Raw genomic sequence first — 23,137 nt, 5'->3', positions numbered from 1 at the left:
ATCTTGTTTGAATTTGTTAAGTTGAAATCACATATCATAATCATTTTTCCTTTGTCTAGTACAAAGAAATTTGCATAGCTCACTCATAAATAATCTTACCATAATGAATAAAAAGATGTCGCAGGTGGCACTTTATAAGAATAGTTAAACTAGTCTGTTTGGACATATGTTATACATCAATACACTGACATTATGGCATCAAACTGATTTTAAGGCAAACAAAACAAATTTACAACTTCACAACCGATGCACCCTATTATTCAATATGCCAAACACCAGAATAATTTATCTATAAATCACTCTTTTGCCACATAAGTTCCACATAAGTTCTCTCTTGGCACTGGATCCAGCTATCACTTATTTGTCGACTTGAAAGGACGTGTTATGTAATAAGTATAACAGACAGTTACAGGAATATGTGAACATAGAGAAAAGCAATTTCAAATCTGTTGCATCTCTTAGTACAAACCCATATTTCTCTCTAGATTTACTCAGAACTGGCTGAAATTCATTAGAAAACCTTTACCATTGGCACCATCCCAATTATCATATTCATGATGATTTCAACTAATAATGTGTAACTTATATGACAAGAAACTCATTGAATGACACCTTTGTAAATGTTGAGTGGCTACTCACCAACGGAAATAGTCACTTCTTATACCCAGAGGTGCAGCAAGTAATATATCAGTAATCCAGGGAGACAAGGGCCTTATAGGTTTTCTCTCTTGTTGTACTGGAGGAATGTTGGAGGGTCCATCATCAATAGATTTACTAGTTGTAGCTTGGCTGCCACTACTGCTTCTACTAGTTGTAGCTTGGCTGCCACTACTGCTTCTTTCTATTTCACTACTGTGCTGTTCCACCTTATATATTGGGCGATTATAATGAGTTAAAATTCTCAAAATCTCCCCACATGCCAGAGCCCACTGCTCAGAATACTCATTCTGAAAAAGAAAAACATTCAAAACAGAAAATATGCAAATGGATTATAATGAACTTTCAGCACCATGTAACGAACATGATATGCTTCTTCAGACCAATAAGAAACAGGAAAGATAAAAACTTGTGAAAAGTGAAGCACACTATACAATTTATCACTGAAGGAAGAAATTTTAATCTCCTTACCTCACTGCTAGGGCAGACTAGAGATATGAAAGATGCAAATGGTGGAGTTGTCTTATCATACACCAATGTGCCATCAATGATGCACGAAATAATTGGAAGAACAACTGCATGCCCATGCTCCGGATGATGAAGGACAAACATAGCTGGAACATATTTGAGTATGTGCAGTCATTATACAGTAATAAGAAAACACTCCATAAAAAGCTAAAACTACCATATCAATTCATCCACTCATAAACTAACATAGGTAAGAGAAATCAATACCTAAAACATCATCAAAAAGGCGCATTTCCTTTGATGGATAACGATTACGGATCAGCTGCCAAGATAAATGTTATCAGTACAAACGTCTGTTCTGAACAGTTAAATAACTCAAATTTACAGATGAATAAGCATTTTTTTTTTTTTTTTTTGGTTTAAAATAAGTTCTGCAGCATATGGAAAAATTATCTCACAAAGGCATACCTCAGCGATATCATCAGGAAATTGTTCTGATGTGAACTGACCAAAGTAATCCACATAAGCAGTAACTTGAGCCTATACATGCAACAAGGAGGAAAGAATAAGGGAGGGGAGAAAAAAGGCATTTTCAATCCTTGTTCGCATTTATAGCAGAGACAGGAACCAAAAAACAAATTGTAAACGAAGTTGTGTTATTAAATCATTCAAGAAGAATTTTAAAAAGACGTATAAAAAGAGCAAGTAATTAGAACAAAACAAGTGTCAATAAGTTAAAAACCAACTGAAAAGGATGCTTTAAAAAATAGAAATAAATCTGGTAACCATCAAAGTAACTTTAATAATTAACAAAAATTGTGTTGAAGAAGAAGCACAATGAGATACACATAAATCTTTTATTATTTCATCTTTTTTTCAGTTCTACCTGTTACTCCTCCTTTGTTCTTCCACATTAATATTTTATCAATTGACAAATTGGTATGGTTAAGGAGAAATATTGAATGGAATGGAGAAGCATTTCTCTGAACTGAAAATTCTGTTTCAAGAATCAAGGGGAGCAAAAGTCTTCCATAATTTTTGCATAAAACATTTGGTAATATATGGAGCTTAGAAAAATCTTGAGTACTTATGCAAAAGAAAGTTTTAGGGATGACAGAAAATAGAATACTAAGTTAGCTAATAAAATAATCCAAAAGTATTATGTCAACCATAGGCCAGAGAACACAAAGAAAGATGAAATTCAGATACCAAACATTTTTAATAAACAACCAATTTGAAAATTTAGCTTAAAACTTATTTACCTTCTTTTTTCTTCTTGAGCAAAATATATTGTAGTTTTATTGATAGAAAAATCACACGTTTCATTATAGTTCAGCTCTTTGAGTGATTTTTCAAAAATGTGCTTTTTGAATAAAATAATTGGCATTTGAGTCATGTTTCTTAGATTAAATATTAAAGTTGTTTCAATATTTAAGAACAATTTGAGTTACCTGTCCCCAAAAAACTTGGAATTTTTTTTTTATTTGAGTAGAACCATAAATTAGAAAAAAAATTAAGATGAAAAGTAATGTCAATCACAAATTTCTGCTAAAAAAAATACAAACTAAAAAGTATACACATACAAAATAAATTCCTGAAATTTTTAATAAATATTGCTTATAACTTCAGGCACTCATAAAGGACAAAACAATAAAAACTTTAAAAACTTATCACTTATTTTATAATTGTAATACTAATAAAAATCTACTAGTAATTTATCTATTAATAAAGTCATATTTTACTTGAGGTGAGATTTAATTTTGGGTAATGACTACTATATTTAAAGGATAAATATTCATTTTGGGGGGACAATTACATTTTCTCAAAAACATTTCTTAAAGATACCATATAAGTTTTTAAAAAATTTCAAACTATAGCAGCGGAACAGAACCCCCGGATCCTACCTGGGTTCACCCTGTCTAGAAGATGCATTGCAAACAATTGGAACTTTGGGATGAGTAAATGGAAGAGTATAGTTTCAAAAGAACAGTTCAATCAAATGAGCAGGTGATTTCATACATTACTCCCAAGATAATGTTATTGACATACTCTTACGTAAGAACACAAGTATATGCTCTCAAGATTCTCTCTCACTCTTTGAAAATAATATCCTCCCTACATGAGTCCAAAATTCTTTTATTGCAATTACCCAATTATGCAATTCTACATAGTAGGGTAGTTTGTTCATTGCTCTCAAGATTCATGTAATTTGAATAATAACTCTACACATCTACACCTCTACAGACACAGCGCACAGTGGCTGATCCTATTTCTCACTCTCTTCTTCTTCTCATTTCTCTCCAAATTCACTACCCTAGCATTTAACTGTGGGGATCATTTGAACTGCAATTGCGACCAGTGAAAAGACTTCAAAATTAATGTCCTATGGGTTATGCATCACAAGGATGAATGAATAAGACTTCTGATAAAGGGCAGGCAAAAAGCTCAAGCAATTCAGAAGTGATGATGCATTTTCTAATGAACCTACCCTAAGAGGATTTCTCATATGAATTTGGATAAGGAGATTATGAGCCATCATGAAGTATTTCAACATACAGTCCTCCTCCTTTCTAGTAGAATGTTCTCCTTCCTTACCACATTAAGCCACATACCCCCCCAAAAAAATAAAAATAAATATAAAAAAACCTCCGCCATACTCTTAAGAAGCATTTCTACTGAGCATAAAATCCAGCTTCCCAACAGAAAATTAAATCGAATATTATGCCAGAAAAAACTAAGTACGGCCCAAAACTATTTATATTGATCTCTAGGACATCCTTGGAAATTCTAACACTCACCGAATCCTTTTTTTCAAGCATGCTCTCATACCTAAGGACTGCGCCTATGAAGAATAATCGTAAATTCTTACACCCTTTGAAGCACAAGATCATGATGAACCTCAGTAGTAAAACTTTAATACAAGAACTTCAAATTGTACCATTTCATATAATCCAGTTCATTAATTTCTTCCTCTTTGGCTCAACCGCTCAAGTCATGTTACTAGAATCGGACCTTATAATCCTTATTCTATTGACTGGAGCTAACAAATAGACTAATTCAACAGAATTATTTTCACATGGTTGTATTCAAAGCAAACCTAGCAGGAAAGAACTAAAACAGGAAATATATATATATATATATATATATATATATGTATACAGAATTTATAATTTGTCTTACCTTTCTTTGTTGCACGTCTTGTGGAGGAGGCCAGAACAGTGAGGAGAATTGAAGTCCATCAATCCACCTCTCACATGAACCAGCCATAGAAATTTTATCTTCTAGATGCACCTTTCAATCCAGCTTTAGCCTTCAGATAGATACACCCTCCCAACTTAGCTCCAGTATTGCAAACACAATAAAAAAAAATCCACAAGCTTTTCCCACTTCAACCCCTTACCAATCAAGAATTAAAATTTCGTAATTCAACATTCCAAAACAAAAGCAGTGCACCAAATCTCCCACACAACAACAGGATTGAAATAGTTGGTTCCCCAGAAGAGAATATTTACAATTTCTTTAACTCTGTCCTAGGCTGAGCTTCCAAGCCTTTTGCCTCTGAACAGCTCCAAAATTTCGAGATACTGAAAGATTATAACAAAAATTTTCAATTTGCCACCTGATTTCCATGACAGAATATATATCCAGTATTACCAACCATTAGAAACAGCTGCAACTTAAAAAACCAAAAAAAAAAAAAAAAAAAAATCCCCTTGAACATAAACTTAAAAAAAAAAAAAAATAATAAAAAAAAAGAAGAAAGAAAAATCATTCACCAACCCAAGTGCCCAGATTTAAAAAAATTAAAAAAAAAAAAGGCTCAAATTTAAGGAAACGGGTACCTCAGAAATCAGATAGAACTTCAAAGAAAAAAAAAAAAATCCCAAGTGATGAAACTAACACCCATGACGAGTTGGCTACAAAAATCAGAGAAAGAAACCCCATAAAAAAAAAATTTACAGAAAAGAGAACAAATTACCTGGCTCTCAAAAAGAAGCAGATTTCCTGAAAATGCCTCTGATTCTTTACGCTGAGTTTAAGAAGTAGCAAAGAAAAAAAACCCACCAAGAAAGAAAAAGAACTGAGACTCCAGAATCAGATTTTTTTTTTTCTATTTTTTTGGCTTCTCAGAATATTTTTAAGAGGCTGTAGTTTGGCAGAGAGAGAGAGAAATGAGGAGAAGATCTTTAGGAGGCTTCCTCGCATAGATTGCTGCATACGTGGCAATGATATTTTCCTCTCGCCTTATGGGCTGAGTGTCACGTCATCCACCATCCCAATACCCCACATGCCATTACACACATACATAGCATGCATGCATGACATGTACCCATACACCTATACATACATATAATAGACTTTCAAATAAAATAAAGTCAAATTTCGTCAAAGTCGAGGAGGTGGAGAAGTGAAGCAGAGTAAGCTACAAGGACAAGCACTCTGAAATCGAGGATGCTGATTTTACATTTTTGTCCCTGACAACATGATTTTAATAATAAAATATTTTTTTTAAGTGTTTCCAACTACAATAATTTACTTTAATAATAAAAAATAAAAAAAACAATGAGTCACGGAATGGAATACTAAGGTTGTTGAGAACTTTGGAAGGGAAGCTCGAAGATATTTTCGAATGGGTTTTGCTAAATGTACCACTAACGTGTATGCCTTCTTTATGGTTTTGTACGTTTAATTTGCTGTTGAGTTTTTATTGGTCGAGAGATTATTCTGTGTGGTCGGTTTTATGGTTGGTGTGGTAAGCTCGATTTTTATTTTAAGTGGTAGAACTTGTACAAATCATAATAAAAAAATAATAAAAAAAGGAAGGTTCTGGATTTTGCAACCAAACCTATCGATTTGTGCTGCTGATAATCATAACTAGAACATCTTTTTTGTTTGATGCTCAAAACACATTTTATCGTTACAAATCCTACTGATTATGATATTATATTATTATATTAATAACCACAATTATAATGTCCTAATTATATAATATGCCATTGTTTGAAAACTATATATATGTACTATTAATATACCTATATATACTATTAATATACCTTACACATATCAATTCTGATTCAATTAGAATATTTTTATTTTATAAAATCATCATATAATTCAAATCAATCACAGTAAATTAACTATTTTTATTTTAGTTTGATTTGTATGCATTGTATCTAAACTGAATAATTATTTTCACATATATATCTTATTATTTTACAGTTAAAATTATCATTTTAATATAAATATAGCTTCATTGTTACTGCTGCCAAATATATATATGTGCTAATAAATAATATGTATAGAAATTTTATTCAATTTTTTGTTAATATTTCCAGGTTTATGGATTTGAATGAAACTTATGATATTATTAATAAAAATAATAGTTTCTTAATTGAAAAGTTTTTTATAGTTATCTATAAGCCTTACGTGTAAACATAAGAAAACAATAATATGTAATTTACCCCCTTTTTATGTGTAAAAATCAACTTTTACAATAAATATAATATTTCAAATTTCAAAAGTTGTACTTATAAGTGGGAAAAAAAAAAATTCAAAAGTTGTTTTTGCCATTGAATATAATAGGACAAAGTACTACTCCAATCTTCAAATTTTTTGGCATCAAATAACGTGGCAGCAAATTAAATGGTTAACAAATTAATATAACTTTTTTTTTTTTTTTTGGCTTGAAAGTAAATTAATATAATTTAATTATGTAAAGAAGTAAACTCTAAAATAAAATAAAACAAAAAAAGTCAACTGCCATTCACCATAATAGCTAAATTGAAGTGGAACACTCACTGCCTAATTTCGGCACCTTGCGTATGGTGTCATCTGCTGTCTATTCCTCTTTTGAACCACTATGGGTTCTAAAGCGTGTTGATAGAGATGATGATTAGGCAACTCTAATCTCCATTGGTGTTACCAACATTTTACTTTTAATTAATTACAACAAATTCAACTTCAGTCAATTGGACATCCATTAACTCTAAATATTATATAGTTTACTTTGTATCGCACTACGGAAAAATGAGAAGAGTGAATCATCCATAAAAAAAAAAAAAAAAACAAAAATGAGATGAGTGATTATGTGAACATTGATCATTGAAAACAATGATACATTAATCCCAACTTATAACACATAATGATATAGCAAAAATAGCATTTATCTTTTTCCAAAGATACATTGATCCCAATTTATAAACCATAATCCTGTATCAAAAATAGCATTTATCTTTTTCTTTTCTTTTTTTCTTTTTTGGGTTTATGTTAATTATAATGATCAAGTTTGATGCATAAAATGCGGTGTAGTTCTATTGCAAAGAAAAATATAGGTTTTTTACTTTTAAGAATTTGGTGCTTTTCTTCTTTTTTTTTAATCCATTTAACAAATTATTATTTATTTTTCTTTGGAAGTGGGCACTATTTAACTTTATAGTCATAGTTCAATCATTCAATCCCAACTCAAAAAGCAAACAAAAAGCAATGACTCGGTTCGGTTAAATACACTTAATCAAGATGGACCCCGCTATTCGATAATTGATATATATCCATATATACTGTTGTTTCAACAAGTTCACTGTGACATTATTTTTACCACCCGATGAAAATTGAATTATATATATATATATATATATATATACACACAACTATTTATAGCTAGGCTCATCATTCATGATACATGATTGATGTAGTAAGAACATGAATAATATATTTTTGTCACTTATATACATGACTAGTATTTGCCTGTGTTGATTTTTATCTTCCTTGCTTCATATTGACAGGTATGTTAAGAAAAGAAAAGAATAATAATATTCACTAAACAAAAAATTTCCTTTCTTCATAAATAAACAATTTTAAAAAATAAATGAAATTTATCTTTTATTGGTTATGTGGGTAGCCATTTATTCAATGATGCTATCCACTTTGCAAATTGACGAGTCCACTTGCAAGCTAATGGAACAATTCTAATATAGATATTTGAGAATTTTATTTACTTGATCTTCTTCCAATTACTTGCAATCGAGGTAATAATTTGAAGAATTATATGTAATTAAGGATTAGATGCTCAATATAAGTCAGAAGATGTCGCCCATCAACAATTATTTTTTATTTTTTATTTTTTATAACATTCCTCCTTCCAGTATATACATTTAAAATAAAATTTTCAAATAAATAGTAATTTCCAAGTTACATTTTCTTTTTTTACATTGTAATTATTTTTTACATATCAAAATCACAATGGATACAACATTTACCACTTGAACGCTAAATAAACAATACAATATATAAGAGTTTTTCTAATTATTATCACTAATCACCATTAATAAAGATTATTTATGCGATTACTCCTAACAATAATTATTATTTGATTATATTTATTTTTTTAAAAAAATTAATATTAAAATTCAATATAAAAAATAAACTCTTTAATAATAATTAATTAAATATTTATATGGCTACACCATCATTAATACTGATAAATATTATTTTTAATATATAAAATTGTTTTATCATATGTATTTTAAAAAAGAATTATTTTCAATAATAAATATACATATGGATAGAATAATTATTTCCAGTAAGTATATATGTCTAATATAAATCATTGAAAATATTATTTTATAAAATAAAAAATAAAATAAATGAAGAGTAATAGTGAGGGAAAAGAAAAGAAAAATGGGGAAGCATGGGGAAGAGGGTGGGAGTACAACTAAGCGGAATCGTCCACGTGGACAGAGAAAAGCTGTTGCCCGAAACGGGTAGGTTAGACCCGGAAAGCAAGATCGATTAGTGGATGGGAAAGAACGGGCAGGAGGGGCAAAGGGGTGGTCAGGATCATACAAATATCTGGTGGAGGATACACAGGTCAGTTGGATGGACTTAAGAGTATCCCCTTAGATATTTTGCTCTGCCAAACACCCAATCACAGATTAGCTCTAGATATATGTGTGTGTGTGTATATATGTATATATATCCCTCGATCTCACCCAACAAACACGTGGCGCAATGCCGTGCCAGGAATATATCTTCCTCAATCTTACTTACACCTTACACCGCCTCATTCATCCGCATCACCATCATGCTCATGCATAGTCTCTATTCTCTATGTTTGCCATACATCTCTTGCCTCTCTCTCTCTCATGCTTTGCCATTCCACACATGTGCTCCATATGCGTGTTCGTTTTTCATTGGCTGATTAATTTAGTTGCCCCTGACGTACCCGTTGACCATTCGAAATTCGTGTATGACTGTGTGTGTTTTTTTCATTGACGATTTTACCCCTTCCTTTTTTTTTCTTTTTTTTTTTTTCTCTTTGCCTGAATGTTTTTAAATTTAGTTGTTGATTCGCCATTTTATTTTATTATTTTTCTTTTGGACTATGTTTTTGTTAGCCCATTGAACAAGTTTTTCTTGCTTGCACTTTTGTTGTTTTGTATTTTAAAATTTATTTTGTTTTTTTGATGAAAAATAAGAAAATGAAAAATAAGGATTGGACATGTCTCTTCCATTTTAAAATTTATTGCCAAACAAAATAGTAAAAAAAAACTCCTTTCATTTCTTCATCACAATAAATCACCATTTAGATAAATTGTCCATCTTCATCAATTAGAACCAATTATAGTAATTAACAAGGACGCCAAAAGATTAATCTCACTTATAAGAGAGCAATTGATAAATTATATATGTATAAAAGATAACAAGAGAAAGTAATAAAATAATTCCTTCTCCTTCTCCTTTTTTTAGGCTGGAACCTTGTCCTTCTCCTTTTGCTATATGTATTTCCCTCTCATTATCTTCCAGTATGCATAGGATTTAAATTTTATTTTTATTTTTTGGTTTCCCCCCCCCCCCCCCCAAAAAAAAAAAAGAAAAAAAAAAGCTATTTATTTTTTCGTTGAAATGCCTTGGTAAAACTTTAATGATTACATTTTTTTATTTCTAAGGGTGTTATGTAGCTTGGTTAATTTAATTATTTTATTGACATAATTTTCGTATATATAATTTATGAATTACTTATATTCTTTACATACATAATAAATTATAATCATTTACCATTCAGTATATATAATATAGAAGTATTATAGTGAAATGCATTATACACTCACTAAATAGTGAATACCTTTGCCACTATATAAAAGCTGTATATATATATTGGGATGTAATGTTTCAAATTCAAAATTGAAATTAATGGAACATTTTATAGTTGCATATATTATTGTAAAATCATCATTCTCACCTTGGTACTAGTTCCATCGATTACCATTGATCTTCTATTAGCTAAATCTACCAAAGGACATACATGTATTGCCTCTGTATACTACAATAAATCAAATTAAAGTGTTTTTGGATCAATTTCATTCTCGGATCAATTTCGTTCTCTTAGTTAATGTTGTTTTCTTTTTTGTGATTTGCTTTGATTTTCTCATATAATCCAAAGAAACGCCTAATTCGATAGCTCTACCAACCACCATTATTGATCTATTAGTTAAACCTAGCAAAGGGGCTTTGTATAGTTGCCTCGATCCTTTTTTGCTACTTATAGAAATCGAATTTAAAATGTTCTTGGATAAGTGATTTACCAATTATAATTGTATAATAATTGATAGAAATAAGAATAAAAATGCAATTTTATAAAAAGGAAAAAAAAAAATCAATTGCGGGAGCACAGGAAGGAAGTTGAAGAGTAATTTTGGAGAAGGGAATTATGAATCCTTCAATGAATCACCAAATTTTTTGACCCTCTAAAAGTGAATGGATTTGATAAATAATAAAAGTAAAAGACCACATAGCAATTTATTCACATTAATTTTTCATTTGTTCATATACCTACTTAATTCAAACATAGGCTTAAAAGTATAAAAAGTTTATGATTTATTTTTGCATAAGTTCTTTATTCTTTATTCTCTCCCTCTAGCCCCTCGCTTCCACCACTCATCCTTCATATCAAATGCACTGATGTTAAAGGTAGATACAAAGATTTTATTCTCGTTAAATGTAGTATCTTTCTAATGAGCATAAAAAAACTTTGACTTTTTTAATATATTTATGTCCTATAAAAGAAAAAAAAAAATAAACACCCCACAGTGTAGAAATTTGAGTTCATTGTTTGAATGAATAGCGATTTTATTATTCGATTACCTCCTATTAAAAAAAGAAAAGAAAAAAAAAGAGAGAAATAGAGAAAGAAAGAAGAAGCTCAGAATGGTAAACTAAATATTGCAATATAGCTATAATATAACTATTTGTAGCAAATTTTCATTATTTTCTCTATTATTAGGTGACTTTGTGTTAATGGGCATGCCTTCATGGTAAGATGTTCTTGTTATACTATCGACACTTAAATTACATACATCTTTTTCAACTACTTTCTTAGACACTATATAATATCTTTATTATTTTAAAAACTAAAAAAAATAAAATATATATATATATATAAAATAATTATATAACCAACTAAAGACCAAGTTATATACATAAACCTCCATATTGTTGTTTGCTAATCACAGAAGAAAACAGAATTGCTTTCTTTTATCAATGGACCATAAAACTCCAAAACTCTTATGTCTACAGTATAAAATTTTCGACCTTTATGTCTACAGTATAAAATTTTCGACCTCTTACCGATACTTCATCCAACGCAATTTTCATTTAGATAAAATAATAATAATAATAAAAGCAAAAAAATTAAAATAAAAATAATTAAAAGGGTAACGTAGTAAAATTGGAGTTCTTATAAATTGACCCAAAGACAAGAGGTAATTGTCGGCCACCCCCCCCCCCCCACTGATTATAAATAAATAAAAAGAAAATCATGTGGTCGGCTGTCGGTATTAACACGAAAATTGGACAAAAAAACAAAAACGAAAAAGGGACTCGGTGTCTCAATGTGAGCCGTGGATTTGATCTTAATTATGTCAAGGTGGGCCATCCTAGTGGACCCCAAGCAGTTGCATCAGGTATCTAAGCCAATCAGATGGCGTTTTGGAAAGTTTGGACGGCTGCAAACAGTTACGTGAAATGATGTGGTTGTCTGACTTTAACTTCCATTAACGATCTAAAGCAAGAATGATTAACTAATATTATTTTAGAACTGTCCAATTAATTCATGATTCGTGTCATTTATTTGCTTCTGCATGAATTCAAAAACGCGTAGACTTTCAAGATGTATTATCAGGAACTTTTATTTCCAATTTCAAACTTTCCTTTTTAAATTTTTACATTTCTTCTTTTTATGAAAAATATGTATAAATGTCAAAAAAAAATAAAAATACATGTAAATTGTAAAATTGAATTTTTCAAATTGGTTATATATATATATATATATATATGCACACAGAAACATAAAAGCTGGTATGCAAACTTTAAGCGTCAATATATTAAAGCAAATTCATTTAAATTAACAATATAATTTGAAAGATGAATAACGTGACCCATCAAGCATTTCACCAACTTTTCATTTTTTGATAAATAAGTGTTTTTACAAGTAGCTTGGCAAATGAAGTGTTGTCTTAGCTTGTATTGAGTATGATTTATCCATTTAAAAGTATATTTATGAATAATTTCAACCAATTACCAATTTCATAAAGTAATTTTGTGAAAAAAAAAATTGATTTTGTTTTTTTTTTAATTTAAGAATATATTTATTTAAAAAGAAATTAAGAATGTGAGAGGCAATATATTTTAAAACACTTGTGAAAAATAATAAAATCATGATATATTTTGAATATCATATATATATATATGAAATAAATATTTTTTTAATTTTAAATGATAAATATTATCCATATTTATGCTGATATATTTTAAATAAGTTATATAAATATCAATCAATCTTAAATAAAGTTTAGATACTTTATTAAACTAAGATCCATTTTGATGACTATACGAGAAAACCATTTTTGGATTTGCCCAAAATCTTTAGAATTCATTTATTTCTTTTCAAGATTGGCTTGCTTTGGTTTTGGTGCATTCATATAACTAGATTGTATAGCTTGAGAATATGGGTATTCGATCCTTATGGACTAATCGTAAAGGTATAATCTGTAGGCATGGGATGTGAAAAGTTTTGTCCTTTTGTTACAGGAGGAATAGCCTGTCATTATATTACAGCAGGGACCTCAGGCATATTGGCCACTCTATTCCATTTTAGTATCCGTCCACCCTAATGTCTATACAAAGGATTAAGTATGGGAAATATTGCAACTGTCCTTTCTAGTAGTGTTGCTGTTGTCTTTTTTGCAAAGTTTTTGGTTATTAGAACTATGTGGTACGGTTCAGTAACTATCTCGATCGAATTATTTGGTCCCATTCATTATCAATATGATCAAGGAAACTTTTAACAATAAATATATCAATAAGTTGGTATTAGGCTAGTTGAAAATCAAAGTTTATATGAATCTTAGTCTAAAATTCCTTAAAAAATTAGCTATTTATGATTACGTTAGCAATAATCCAGCAAAGAGAGAATTATTCAGAGCGGCTCAATGGATAATAGTTCATATTAAGCGTTAGGATTTAAGATTTAAAAGTGGTCAAATATGAATTTAGTAACATACTAAAATTTTATTTAGGAAAAATAAATCTATCAAGATCAGTAATTAATAAATATAATTTTAAATATTAATTTTTGATGTGATCCAAGGACAAAAATTTTTTTGTATCATTTCTCATATTAAGGAGGGTGTATTTAATCTAAAGTTTGATTATTTAAAATGAATTATAGATTTTAAAGAATTTAATGAATTGTAATGGAATTCCATAGATTTCATAAATAAGTTATAAGAATCCAACGAAATCTTTGGCATTAAGGCTGGATTTCATATTGACAATTTTTTAAACAATTTCACTGTTAAAATATTTTCAAATCCATTAAAATCAATAATTTTTTAACTAGATTTCAAAAGGATTTTACAAAGTCTTAATTGAATACATCTGAATTTTAATGGGTTTTTATAAAATCTATTAAAATCTGAATTGAAAATCACTGGACTTTATAGATTACTTTAAAATCTAAATCGAATACTTTTAAACTTTTTAACAATTTTAAAACCTTTCAAACTCTAGATTGAATATATCCCCTAATAATTTTATTTGAGCCTAACAAAAATAAATATTTTTTATTTAAAAAGATAATAAATATTATCTAAATTTGTGTTGATATATTAAATATGATATATATATATATATATACATTAATACCCGTACGATGCATAATATATATGATCATAATAAATGATTTTAAAAATAATTTATAATAATTAATTATTTTCAAATCCAATAATGATATGTGAAATTTTTTTTTACTATCTATCTTACTTTTATATATAATATCATAAATAATAATTAAATAATAATATTTAAGCTTTGATGTTATTATATATTATGTATACGTTGATATACAAAACTTTAAATTATATTATATGGATTATTTGTTGTAAAAAATACTTTAAAATAATCTAAAACGACAAATTAAGAATAAATAGAAATTAAATATATTGAAATAACTACTACTACTAATAATAATAATAATATGTAGCAAAATTTTTAAATAAAATATTCATATATTAAAACCATTTTAATACAATAATAATAATTTGAATATTAGTGTTGATCGGGTTAATAAAATCAACATGAGCAACCATATTTGAAAACTTATTTAAATGTTTTATTATTACTAAGCACACTTGAATCTTAATATTTTTTTAATCTATGTTGTAAAAATTTGTTAAGAGTTAAATGTTTGACCTCTATATATAATACTATTTAATTATGAAATTTAAATTTAAAAGTTTTTACCTATCTAGTTTTTCTCATGCATATACCATTTTCATACTAATTTAATTTTTTTCATCTATAGAATTTAAATTCAAATTCAAATTGTATTTATATAATATTTTTTATCTACAGAATTCAAATTCAAATTTAAATATATTATTTGATTCCTTTCAAATAATTTATTTTTGTATATTAGATCCTTATAATAATATATCTTATATATTTTAGGAAACATCTATAAAAGATAAAAAAATTTATACTCTTTTAATCAATCATATAATATTATAATAATAAAAAAATGTATTTTTGAATACAATCATAAAAAGTAAAAAAACTCATACTTTTAAATAATTGCTCCATTTCATATTAATTAATATTTTGATAAAATCATAAATAATAAAAGAAATAAAGATTATTAATGGTTTTGGAGTGAAATTGGAAGAATTTGATAACAACACTTGGGATTGACTATTCTACTTTTATATATTATATAGTTATAGATTTCACTATCATATATGTCAACTTGTACATTATGATACAAATTAACATCAAATTATATATAATTCATGAAATGTTATATATATTTTTTATTTTCATATTACATATAATTTGGCTATTACTTATATTTAATGTGTATTTCAATATTCATTATAGCAAAATTTTCAATATATAATATATATTATTACCAATAATTTACATAATATATAATATATAATCTTATAATTACATTTTTATATGTAAAAAATATTTAAAATACATTTGATTAAAGAACCATATATTTGCAAATATAATTTATATCATATATAATATTATAATAATACAAATATATGTTTTATTCTATCACTTCACATTAATATATAATATTCAATTGATCAACTTGCTGCTAACTTCATGTCTGTGTTAATTATATTTATAATATCATAATAATAAATATATAATTATTTATTATTAATAAATATAATATATATTTATTATAATTTTATAATAATAGATTTTATATATTTTCGGATAAATCCATACAAGGTAAAAAATTTCATTCTCCTTTAATCAATCATGTAATATTATAATAATAAAAAATATATATTTTTGAATATAGCCAATTAAAAGAAAAAAATCTCATACTTTTAAATAGCTGTTTCATTTGGTATTGATTAATATTTCAATATGATCATAAATAATAAAAAGAAGGAAATATAATTTTTTTTTCATTAATAGTTTTGGAGGGAAATTTGAAGAATACAAGAATGACATGTGGCATTAACTATTTTACTTTTATATATTATATTGATATGTCAAATATAATATATATATATATATATATGTAGTAATGATTTAGTGAGTTTTGGCTACCAATAAATAGACTTGATAAATCATATATGTTAATATTAATTTAAAAAATATATATATTTTTTATTTTCTTAATACTAAAACTAAGAGATTTTTTTTTTTTGGTAATTAAAAAAATCTAGTAAGGGAAAGTGAATCCTTAAATAGAAGCCAATTAAATTCTCACATGGTGTTTAAATAATAATAGATTAGAAAAAAATTGAAAATTTTATGTATTTTCTTATTTATGCCATTTAGTTCTATATCACATCAATAGTTGTTTTCATAAAGTAAGCTACATATTCCACTAGATCAAAACTTCCTTTTTTGCTATATATATATATATATATATATATCCAATTTTGATTTAGTGGCTATCTATCTCATCTTATTTTTTTTATGCTACATGATAATGATATAGCATTTAATATACAATATTAAATGAGGGTTAAAAAAATGCAAAATTTTTTATTTTTTATTTTAAAAAAAATCTAGATTCCCACTAAAAAGGTTTGGTTTTTAGTATTAAAATATATAAAAAAAGAATCATATACACCATGTGTCAGCATACCATTTTTCCAATTTCATTCGAAAATACAATTTTTATTTTATTTATTTATTGTTATTATTATTTATTATTTATTAACTATTATTCATTATCTCACATTATATAGATACAACTAAATATATATAAAATTAAATTTTGATATAATTTAATTACATATGGTAATAATTTTGAAATATTTTTATTTTATTTATTATTCTTATTATTTATCATTCATTATCTTTCATTTTATGGATATAACCAAACATATATATAATTAATTTTCAATACAATATTTGATTGGATATTATTTACCAAATATATATTTATGGGTTTGTGTAACCATAATTAAAGATACAAGCTCGTGCATATACAACATGTATATAATTAAATATTTAGAGAATATTCCTTTGTATGTATTATTATTTGATATTTGATTTTATTTTATTTACTAAATAAGTTAAACATATTTGTCCATAAATTAGTAAGTGACACATTCTGGTTTTTTAAAATTTCGATCTTCAATATTTTATTAGTTTTTATTTCTCTCATATTTCTCTCATATTTTTTATTCTTTAATCTTGTTTTTTTTTTTTTTTTTTTTTTTAATTTATGCATCCTAAACATGAACATGTTAATCATAAGCATGAACGTGAGCCATGCTATGGATTTTTGGAAGTAATTGATGATTCTGAATCAAGATATGATGTAGATATTCTTAAAAGAAAAGAAGATGCTTCTGACAAAGAATCTTTACTTATTGATTTACCTTTGTCTATCAACTTTTTAAAATGATGGATAATAAAAAGATAAAAATGAAAATACGCAGGAGATTATTCAGATCGAGAGCATACAAGAAAAAGCAATACGATCATCAAATCAAATGTATTTATCGTCAATATAACTTTTATTTTATTTTGGAGAATATGTCCAGGCAGGTCGATTTTATCAACCACATCAATGCTAACAAAACGCAGTGGATATTCAAAGTTCGTGTTCTAAGACTTTGGAAGGTTCAATACTTTGATGACAAATCAGAAATCAGTAGCATTAAAATAGTGTTAATGAATGAGTAGTTTTTTTTGTTTTTTTTTTTTCATTACATGTTATTGATATTATTATTATAATTATACTTATTATTATATAGAATATTTACAATATCGTGCATGTGGATATAATATACTATATAAAATATACTATTATTATTATTATAATTGTACTTATTATTATTATATAGATTATACAATATAATCTTATATATATATAATAATATATATTATATTATTATATATCTATTCTTTTGTTTAAGATTTAAAAATTTTAACAAATATTTATAGGGTGGAATTCATGCTACAATAAAGCAATTATTGGTTCGTCGTTTCAATTCATCGATTCATGAAGATTAATTGTATTTAATGCAAAATTTTATAGTTGGATTCAACGATGTCAAATACTAATATTTTTGACATTTTGGATGAAAGTTTTCCAATGCTCATGTTCATAAAATAAATAAAATAAAATAAAATAATTATTTTGGTTAAAAATATTCTATATATGGTATAAATAATTATAAATAGAAACAATGAGTTATTAATATAATGAAAATAATTATTTTATCAAAAATATTTTAAAATATATATATAAAAAGAAAGATCCCTTAAATTAATATCTATATATATTAGATGATGGAAGAGATATACATGATGTTATTATTTCATTTAAATTGAATTCTTTATCTAATCAAATTAAATATAAGGATTGAACATAAGAAAATTAATTATTTACAAAAAATTGAAAAATATATTTGAATTTGAATTTTAATATCATAGATGGAAAGTACTATGTAAATAAATTTGAACTTGAATTAAATCATATAAATACATTTGGATTTCAATTGAATTTTATAGGTGAAAAAAGTTAAATAGTTAAATATTTTTTAATTGAATTCCATAAATAATTGATCTTGTAAGGTAAAATATATATTTATAGGATAAATAATAATTATAATAATAATAATGATAAATAATCAAATTATATTATGAGTATTTAATATATGAAAATTATTTGCAAGGAACTAAAAAGTACATTTGAATTGGAATTGAATTCTATAAATGGAAAATATTATTTAAATGCATTTAAATTTAAATTTAAATTCCATATATGGAAAAATTAAATAGAAAAATTTCATAGATAGAAAAAATTATATAATCAATTTTTGAATTTGAATTTCACAATTGAATATTTTTATATATAGAAGTCAAATTTATAATTCCTAACAAATTTTTATAGTATAGATTGAAAATATATATTTAATTATTTAATTCAAATATACTTATTAGTAATAAAACTTTTAAATATATTTAATTATTATAGATTATATTTAACATCATCTATTATGGTTATATCATAGATGAAAAATTCCATGGATGGAAAAAATTATATAGGTAATTTTTGAATTAGAATTTTATAATTGAATAGTATTAGCAATAAAATTTTTAAATAAATTTTCAAATATAATTAATTATTATAGATTATATTTAACATCATCTATTATGATTATATATTCCGTACATCGCACGGGGATGAATGCTAGTATACATATATCCAATTAGATTATAACCGTATATATATACATAAAATAAATAATTTAAATTTTTTTTAAAAATGGTAATATATTATATATATCCTTTTATATTAATGATTTCAAAAATTTTCAGATACATGCCAAACTTCTATAGAATGGTATAGCTCAATCGTAGCAACTGATGACATTTTTGTTTTATCCATTTTTTGATTTGTAGAATGAAAAACAGTTTTAGAAAATGACAAATCATAGTTGAACTTGTAAAGACTTATATATATATATATACTAGGTATGGCCACGTGCGATGCACGTGGTTTGGATTAAAATTTGAATGTTTAATAGTTTTTAAGTAATATGAAAAAGTTTGAATTAAAAATTTGTTAAATTAATTTTTTTAATTAACATTTTTCAATTTGTTTAGAAGGATTTAATCTTAAATTATTAACAAACATAAAGAAATTAATCATTTTATCCCAAGTTTTTCATAAATTTAATATCCAAATCGCATAATATAATTTTAAAGTAAGAACACTTCCAACTGATACGAACCTAGGACGATCTGCTCCTAAACCTGTATTATATTAGTCCGGATCTTAATTAAGTTCAAGTTCTAATGGAATTGACCTCAACCCCTAACCAACCTGTGGTTAGAAACCTTGGTATAATGTAGACGCCACAATAGGGGATGGAAAACCTATTGATAAGTCAAACTAAAACAACCAATTCTCTAATGGTGTTTTAGGTGTTCTCAAAGAACAAAGACATAATTAATCTCACAAGTATTTTCTCATTCAAATCAAAGTTAGTTCTTATTGATAACTAAGCCTTTAAATAGGCTTTGAAAGAAACAAAATAAACCCTAAAAATCCTAGGTAAAACCGGCCACACACATAAAGAATCCTAGTTGGCTACAACTATACTTCCTTTCCTAATCTAAGTTTGATTAATTAATTCTTTTATATTAAATTAGGAATTCATTAATTTACAATAAAATAAAAACTTTCTTAAAGTTATTTGTCCAGAAAATAAATAAATAAAAACCCAAAAAGAAAGAAAATCAATCGCAAATTAGGTAACGAGTTGACTTTGACATTTAGGCGGAATTATTTCTTCAACCGAGCTAACTTATGTCTGCCTGATGTCCGAGCTAACTTATGGCCTATCCGAGCTAACTGATGTCTGTCTGAGCTAACTTGTGTTTGGCCGAGCTAACTGATGTCTGTCCGAACTAAGTTGTGTCTGGCCGAGCTAACTGATGTCTGACCGAGCTAAGTTGTGTCTGGCCGAGCTAAGTTGTGTCTGGCCGAGGTAACTGATGTCTAGCCGAGCTAACTGATGTCTAGCCGAGCTAAGTTGTGCCTGGCCTAGCTAAGTTGTGTCTGGCCGAGCTAACTGATGTCTGGCCGAGCTAAGTTGTGTCTGTCCGAGCTAAGTTGTGTCTAGCCGAGCTAACTGATGTCTGGCCGAGCTAAACTGATGTCTGGCCGAGCTAAGTTGTGTCTGGCCGAGCTAACTGATATCTGGCCGAGCTAAGTTGTGTCTGGTCGAGCTAACTGATGTCTGGCCGAGCTAAGTTGTGTCTGTCCGAGCTAAGTTGTGTCTGGCCGAGCTAACTGATGTCTGGCCGAGCTAAGTTGTGTCTGGCCGAGCTAAGTTGTGTCTGGCCGAGCTAAGTTGTGATTGGCCGAGCTAACTGATGTCTGACCGAGCTAAGTTGTGTCTGGCCGAGCTAACTGATGTCTGGCCGAGCTAAGTTGTGTCTGGCCGAGCTAACTGATGCTTGGTCGAGCTAAGTTGTGTCTGGCCGAGCTAAGTTGTGTCTGTCCGAGCTAAGTTGTGTCTGGCCGAGCTAACTGATGTCTGGCCGAGCTAAGTTGTGTCTGGCCGAGCTAACTGATGTCTGTCCGAGCTAAGTTGTGTCTGGCCGAGCTAAGTTGTGATTGGCCGAGCTAACTGATGTCTGGCCGAGTTAAGTTGTGTCTGGCCGATCTAACTGATGTCTGGCCGAGCTAACTGATGTCTGGCCGAGCTAAGTTGTGTCTGGCCTAGCTAAGTTGTGTCTGGCCGAGCTAACTGATGTCTGGCCGAGCTAAGTTGTGTCTGTCCGAGCTAAGTTGTGTCTGACCGAGCTAAGTTGTGTCTGGCCGAGCTAACTGATGTCTGGCCGAGCTAAGTTGTGTCTGGCCGACCTAACTGATGTCTGGCCGAGCTAACTGATGTCTGGCCGAGCTAAGTTGTGTCTGGCCGAGCTAACTGATGTCTGGCCGAGCTAAGTTGTGTCTGTCCGAGCTAAGTTGTGTCTGGCCGAGCTAGTTGATGTCTGGCCGAGCTAAGTTGTGTCTGGCCGAGCTAACTGATGTCTGGCTGAGCTAAGTTGTGTCTGGTCGAGCTAACTGATGTCTGGCCGAGCTAAGTTGTGTCTGGCCGAGCTAAGTTGTGTCTGTCCGAGCTAAGTTGTGTCTGGCCGAGCTAACTGATGTCTGGCCGAGCTAAGTTGTGTCTGGCCGAGCTAACTGATGTCTGGCCGAGCTAAGTTGTGTCTGTCCGAGCTAAATTGTGTCTGGCCGAGCTAACTGATATCTGTCCGAGCTAAGTTCTGTCTGTCCGAGCTAAGTTATGTCTGGCCGAGCTAAGTTGTGTCTGGCCGAGCTAACTAATGTCTGACCGAGCTAAGTTGTGTCTGGCCGAGCTAACTGATATCTGTCCGAGCTAACTGATGTCTGTCCGAGCTAAGTTGTGTCTAGCCGAGCTAACTGATGTCTGTCCGAGCTAAGTTGTGTCCGAGACATGGGTGTCCGATATAAAATATCCGATGTATGGGTGTCCGATGTATCAGCCTACACCACTTGAATACTTAAAATGTTATAGATCATTAGAAATTTGTCCACATGATGAATTAAATATAAATGAAAAGTTATAAAAATATAGTTGAACAAATTGACTATATAGACAAACATACCGACGTGGGATAGAGAGTCAATATAAGTGTGTAGTCGTGAGAACGGGACAAAGCTGTAAACAGCAGGTACAATTATCTCTGAATCTCCAGTCACTTCTTCCACAATGGTTCGACCATTTATAGTCCATTGCAAATTATTTTGAACAATCTGATATTGTGCACCAATTTCTTTAACCCAAGCATTAGAAATATAATAATTTTTCCCAATTATGAGTGTGTCTCGGAAGATGTGGATGTCTCCACCATATATTGTGGCCTGGATCTTATTACCCTGTATAAGAAAAACAAGAGACTTAAAATTGAGTTATATATGAAACAAATTATACAAAATAAATATATTATCAAAACAAACTTACTTCTTCATCAGCTAAGATTAACGTTTGATATTTGTTTGGACTTGATTTAGAAACTCGTGGCATTGCTTTCTCAATAATCACCACTTTTACTGTCCAACCTCTTTGTTGAGCTTGAATATCCTTGATTAGCTTTACTTCTCTAACCATTTTGCTATATTATATTTTAGAAAAACATAAAATGAAATCACTATGAATCAAATAAACCAAATTATAGATGACATAGTCATTGACTATGAGGAACATGGATGCTCTGGCAGTTGTTAGAGCTCTCAAAAAATGGATGTTTGAGATAATCTACGCAGACAAGCTAGTCCTTTTGTTAGCATAAATACATGTTGGTTTTTCATATATCAATATGTGATATTGGGTGAAGAACTGAAATATAAATCATATGCATGTGCACACAAAAGCAATGAAAAATGCAAAGATCCATGCACAATGAAATTCATGAACTCACAAAAGAATTG

The 23,137-nt window shown here is 28.4% G+C and overlaps 2 protein-coding genes across 7 annotated transcripts in view; both read right to left on the bottom strand.

The window, feature by feature from the left end:
- LOC107421599 (protein GIGANTEA) overlaps positions 1-5,317 on the bottom strand; it is a 13,590-nt gene extending 8,273 nt beyond the window's left edge. Inside the window, exons 1-7 of one of the 6 annotated variants that reach the window (XM_025074678.3) lie at positions 5,105-5,317; positions 4,638-4,744; positions 4,306-4,520; positions 1,594-1,665; positions 1,393-1,447; positions 1,129-1,271; positions 640-947 (exon numbers count right to left, since the gene is read on the bottom strand). In XM_025074678.3, the coding sequence (XP_024930446.3) occupies positions 640-947; positions 1,129-1,271; positions 1,393-1,447; positions 1,594-1,665; positions 4,306-4,392 (665 nt within the window). In that variant the 5' untranslated portion in view covers positions 4,393-4,520; positions 4,638-4,744; positions 5,105-5,317. Of the gene's footprint in view, positions 1-639; positions 948-1,128; positions 1,272-1,392; positions 1,448-1,593; positions 1,666-4,305; positions 4,745-5,104 lie in introns of all 6 variants that reach the window. The other 5 variants (XM_060817224.1, XM_016030869.4, XM_016030870.4 and 2 more) reach the window with 5 other exon arrangements.
- LOC112493220 (replication protein A 70 kDa DNA-binding subunit B-like) lies at positions 4,645-23,137 on the bottom strand. The gene is made up of 3 exons (XM_060817324.1): positions 22,671-23,137; positions 22,315-22,585; positions 4,645-4,709 (listed from the first exon to the last, which is right to left on the bottom strand). The coding sequence occupies exons 1-3, from the start codon at positions 22,815-22,817 to the stop codon at positions 4,645-4,647; spliced, it is 483 nt and encodes a 160-aa protein (XP_060673307.1). The 5' UTR covers positions 22,818-23,137.

The sequence above is a fragment of the Ziziphus jujuba genome, chromosome 5, assembly GCF_031755915.1.
Source record: "Ziziphus jujuba cultivar Dongzao chromosome 5, ASM3175591v1".
Classification (NCBI taxonomy): domain Eukaryota; kingdom Viridiplantae; phylum Streptophyta; class Magnoliopsida; order Rosales; family Rhamnaceae; genus Ziziphus; species Ziziphus jujuba.
This window is presented reverse-complemented; position numbering and strand designations above follow the sequence as displayed.

Coding starts and splice junctions, on each gene's coding strand:
- LOC112493220 (XM_060817324.1), bottom strand. CDS start 22,817: ATGGTTAGAGAAGTAAAGCTAATCAAGGATATTCAAGCTCAACAAAGA. Junction 22,586..22,670: donor TAATCTTAGCTGATGAAGAA/GTAAGTTTGTTT, acceptor TTTCTTATACAG/GGTAATAAGATCCAGGCCAC. Junction 4,710..22,314: donor TGACTCTCTATCCCACGTCG/GTATGTTTGTCT, acceptor ATAATCTTTCAG/TATCTCGAAATTTTGGAGCT.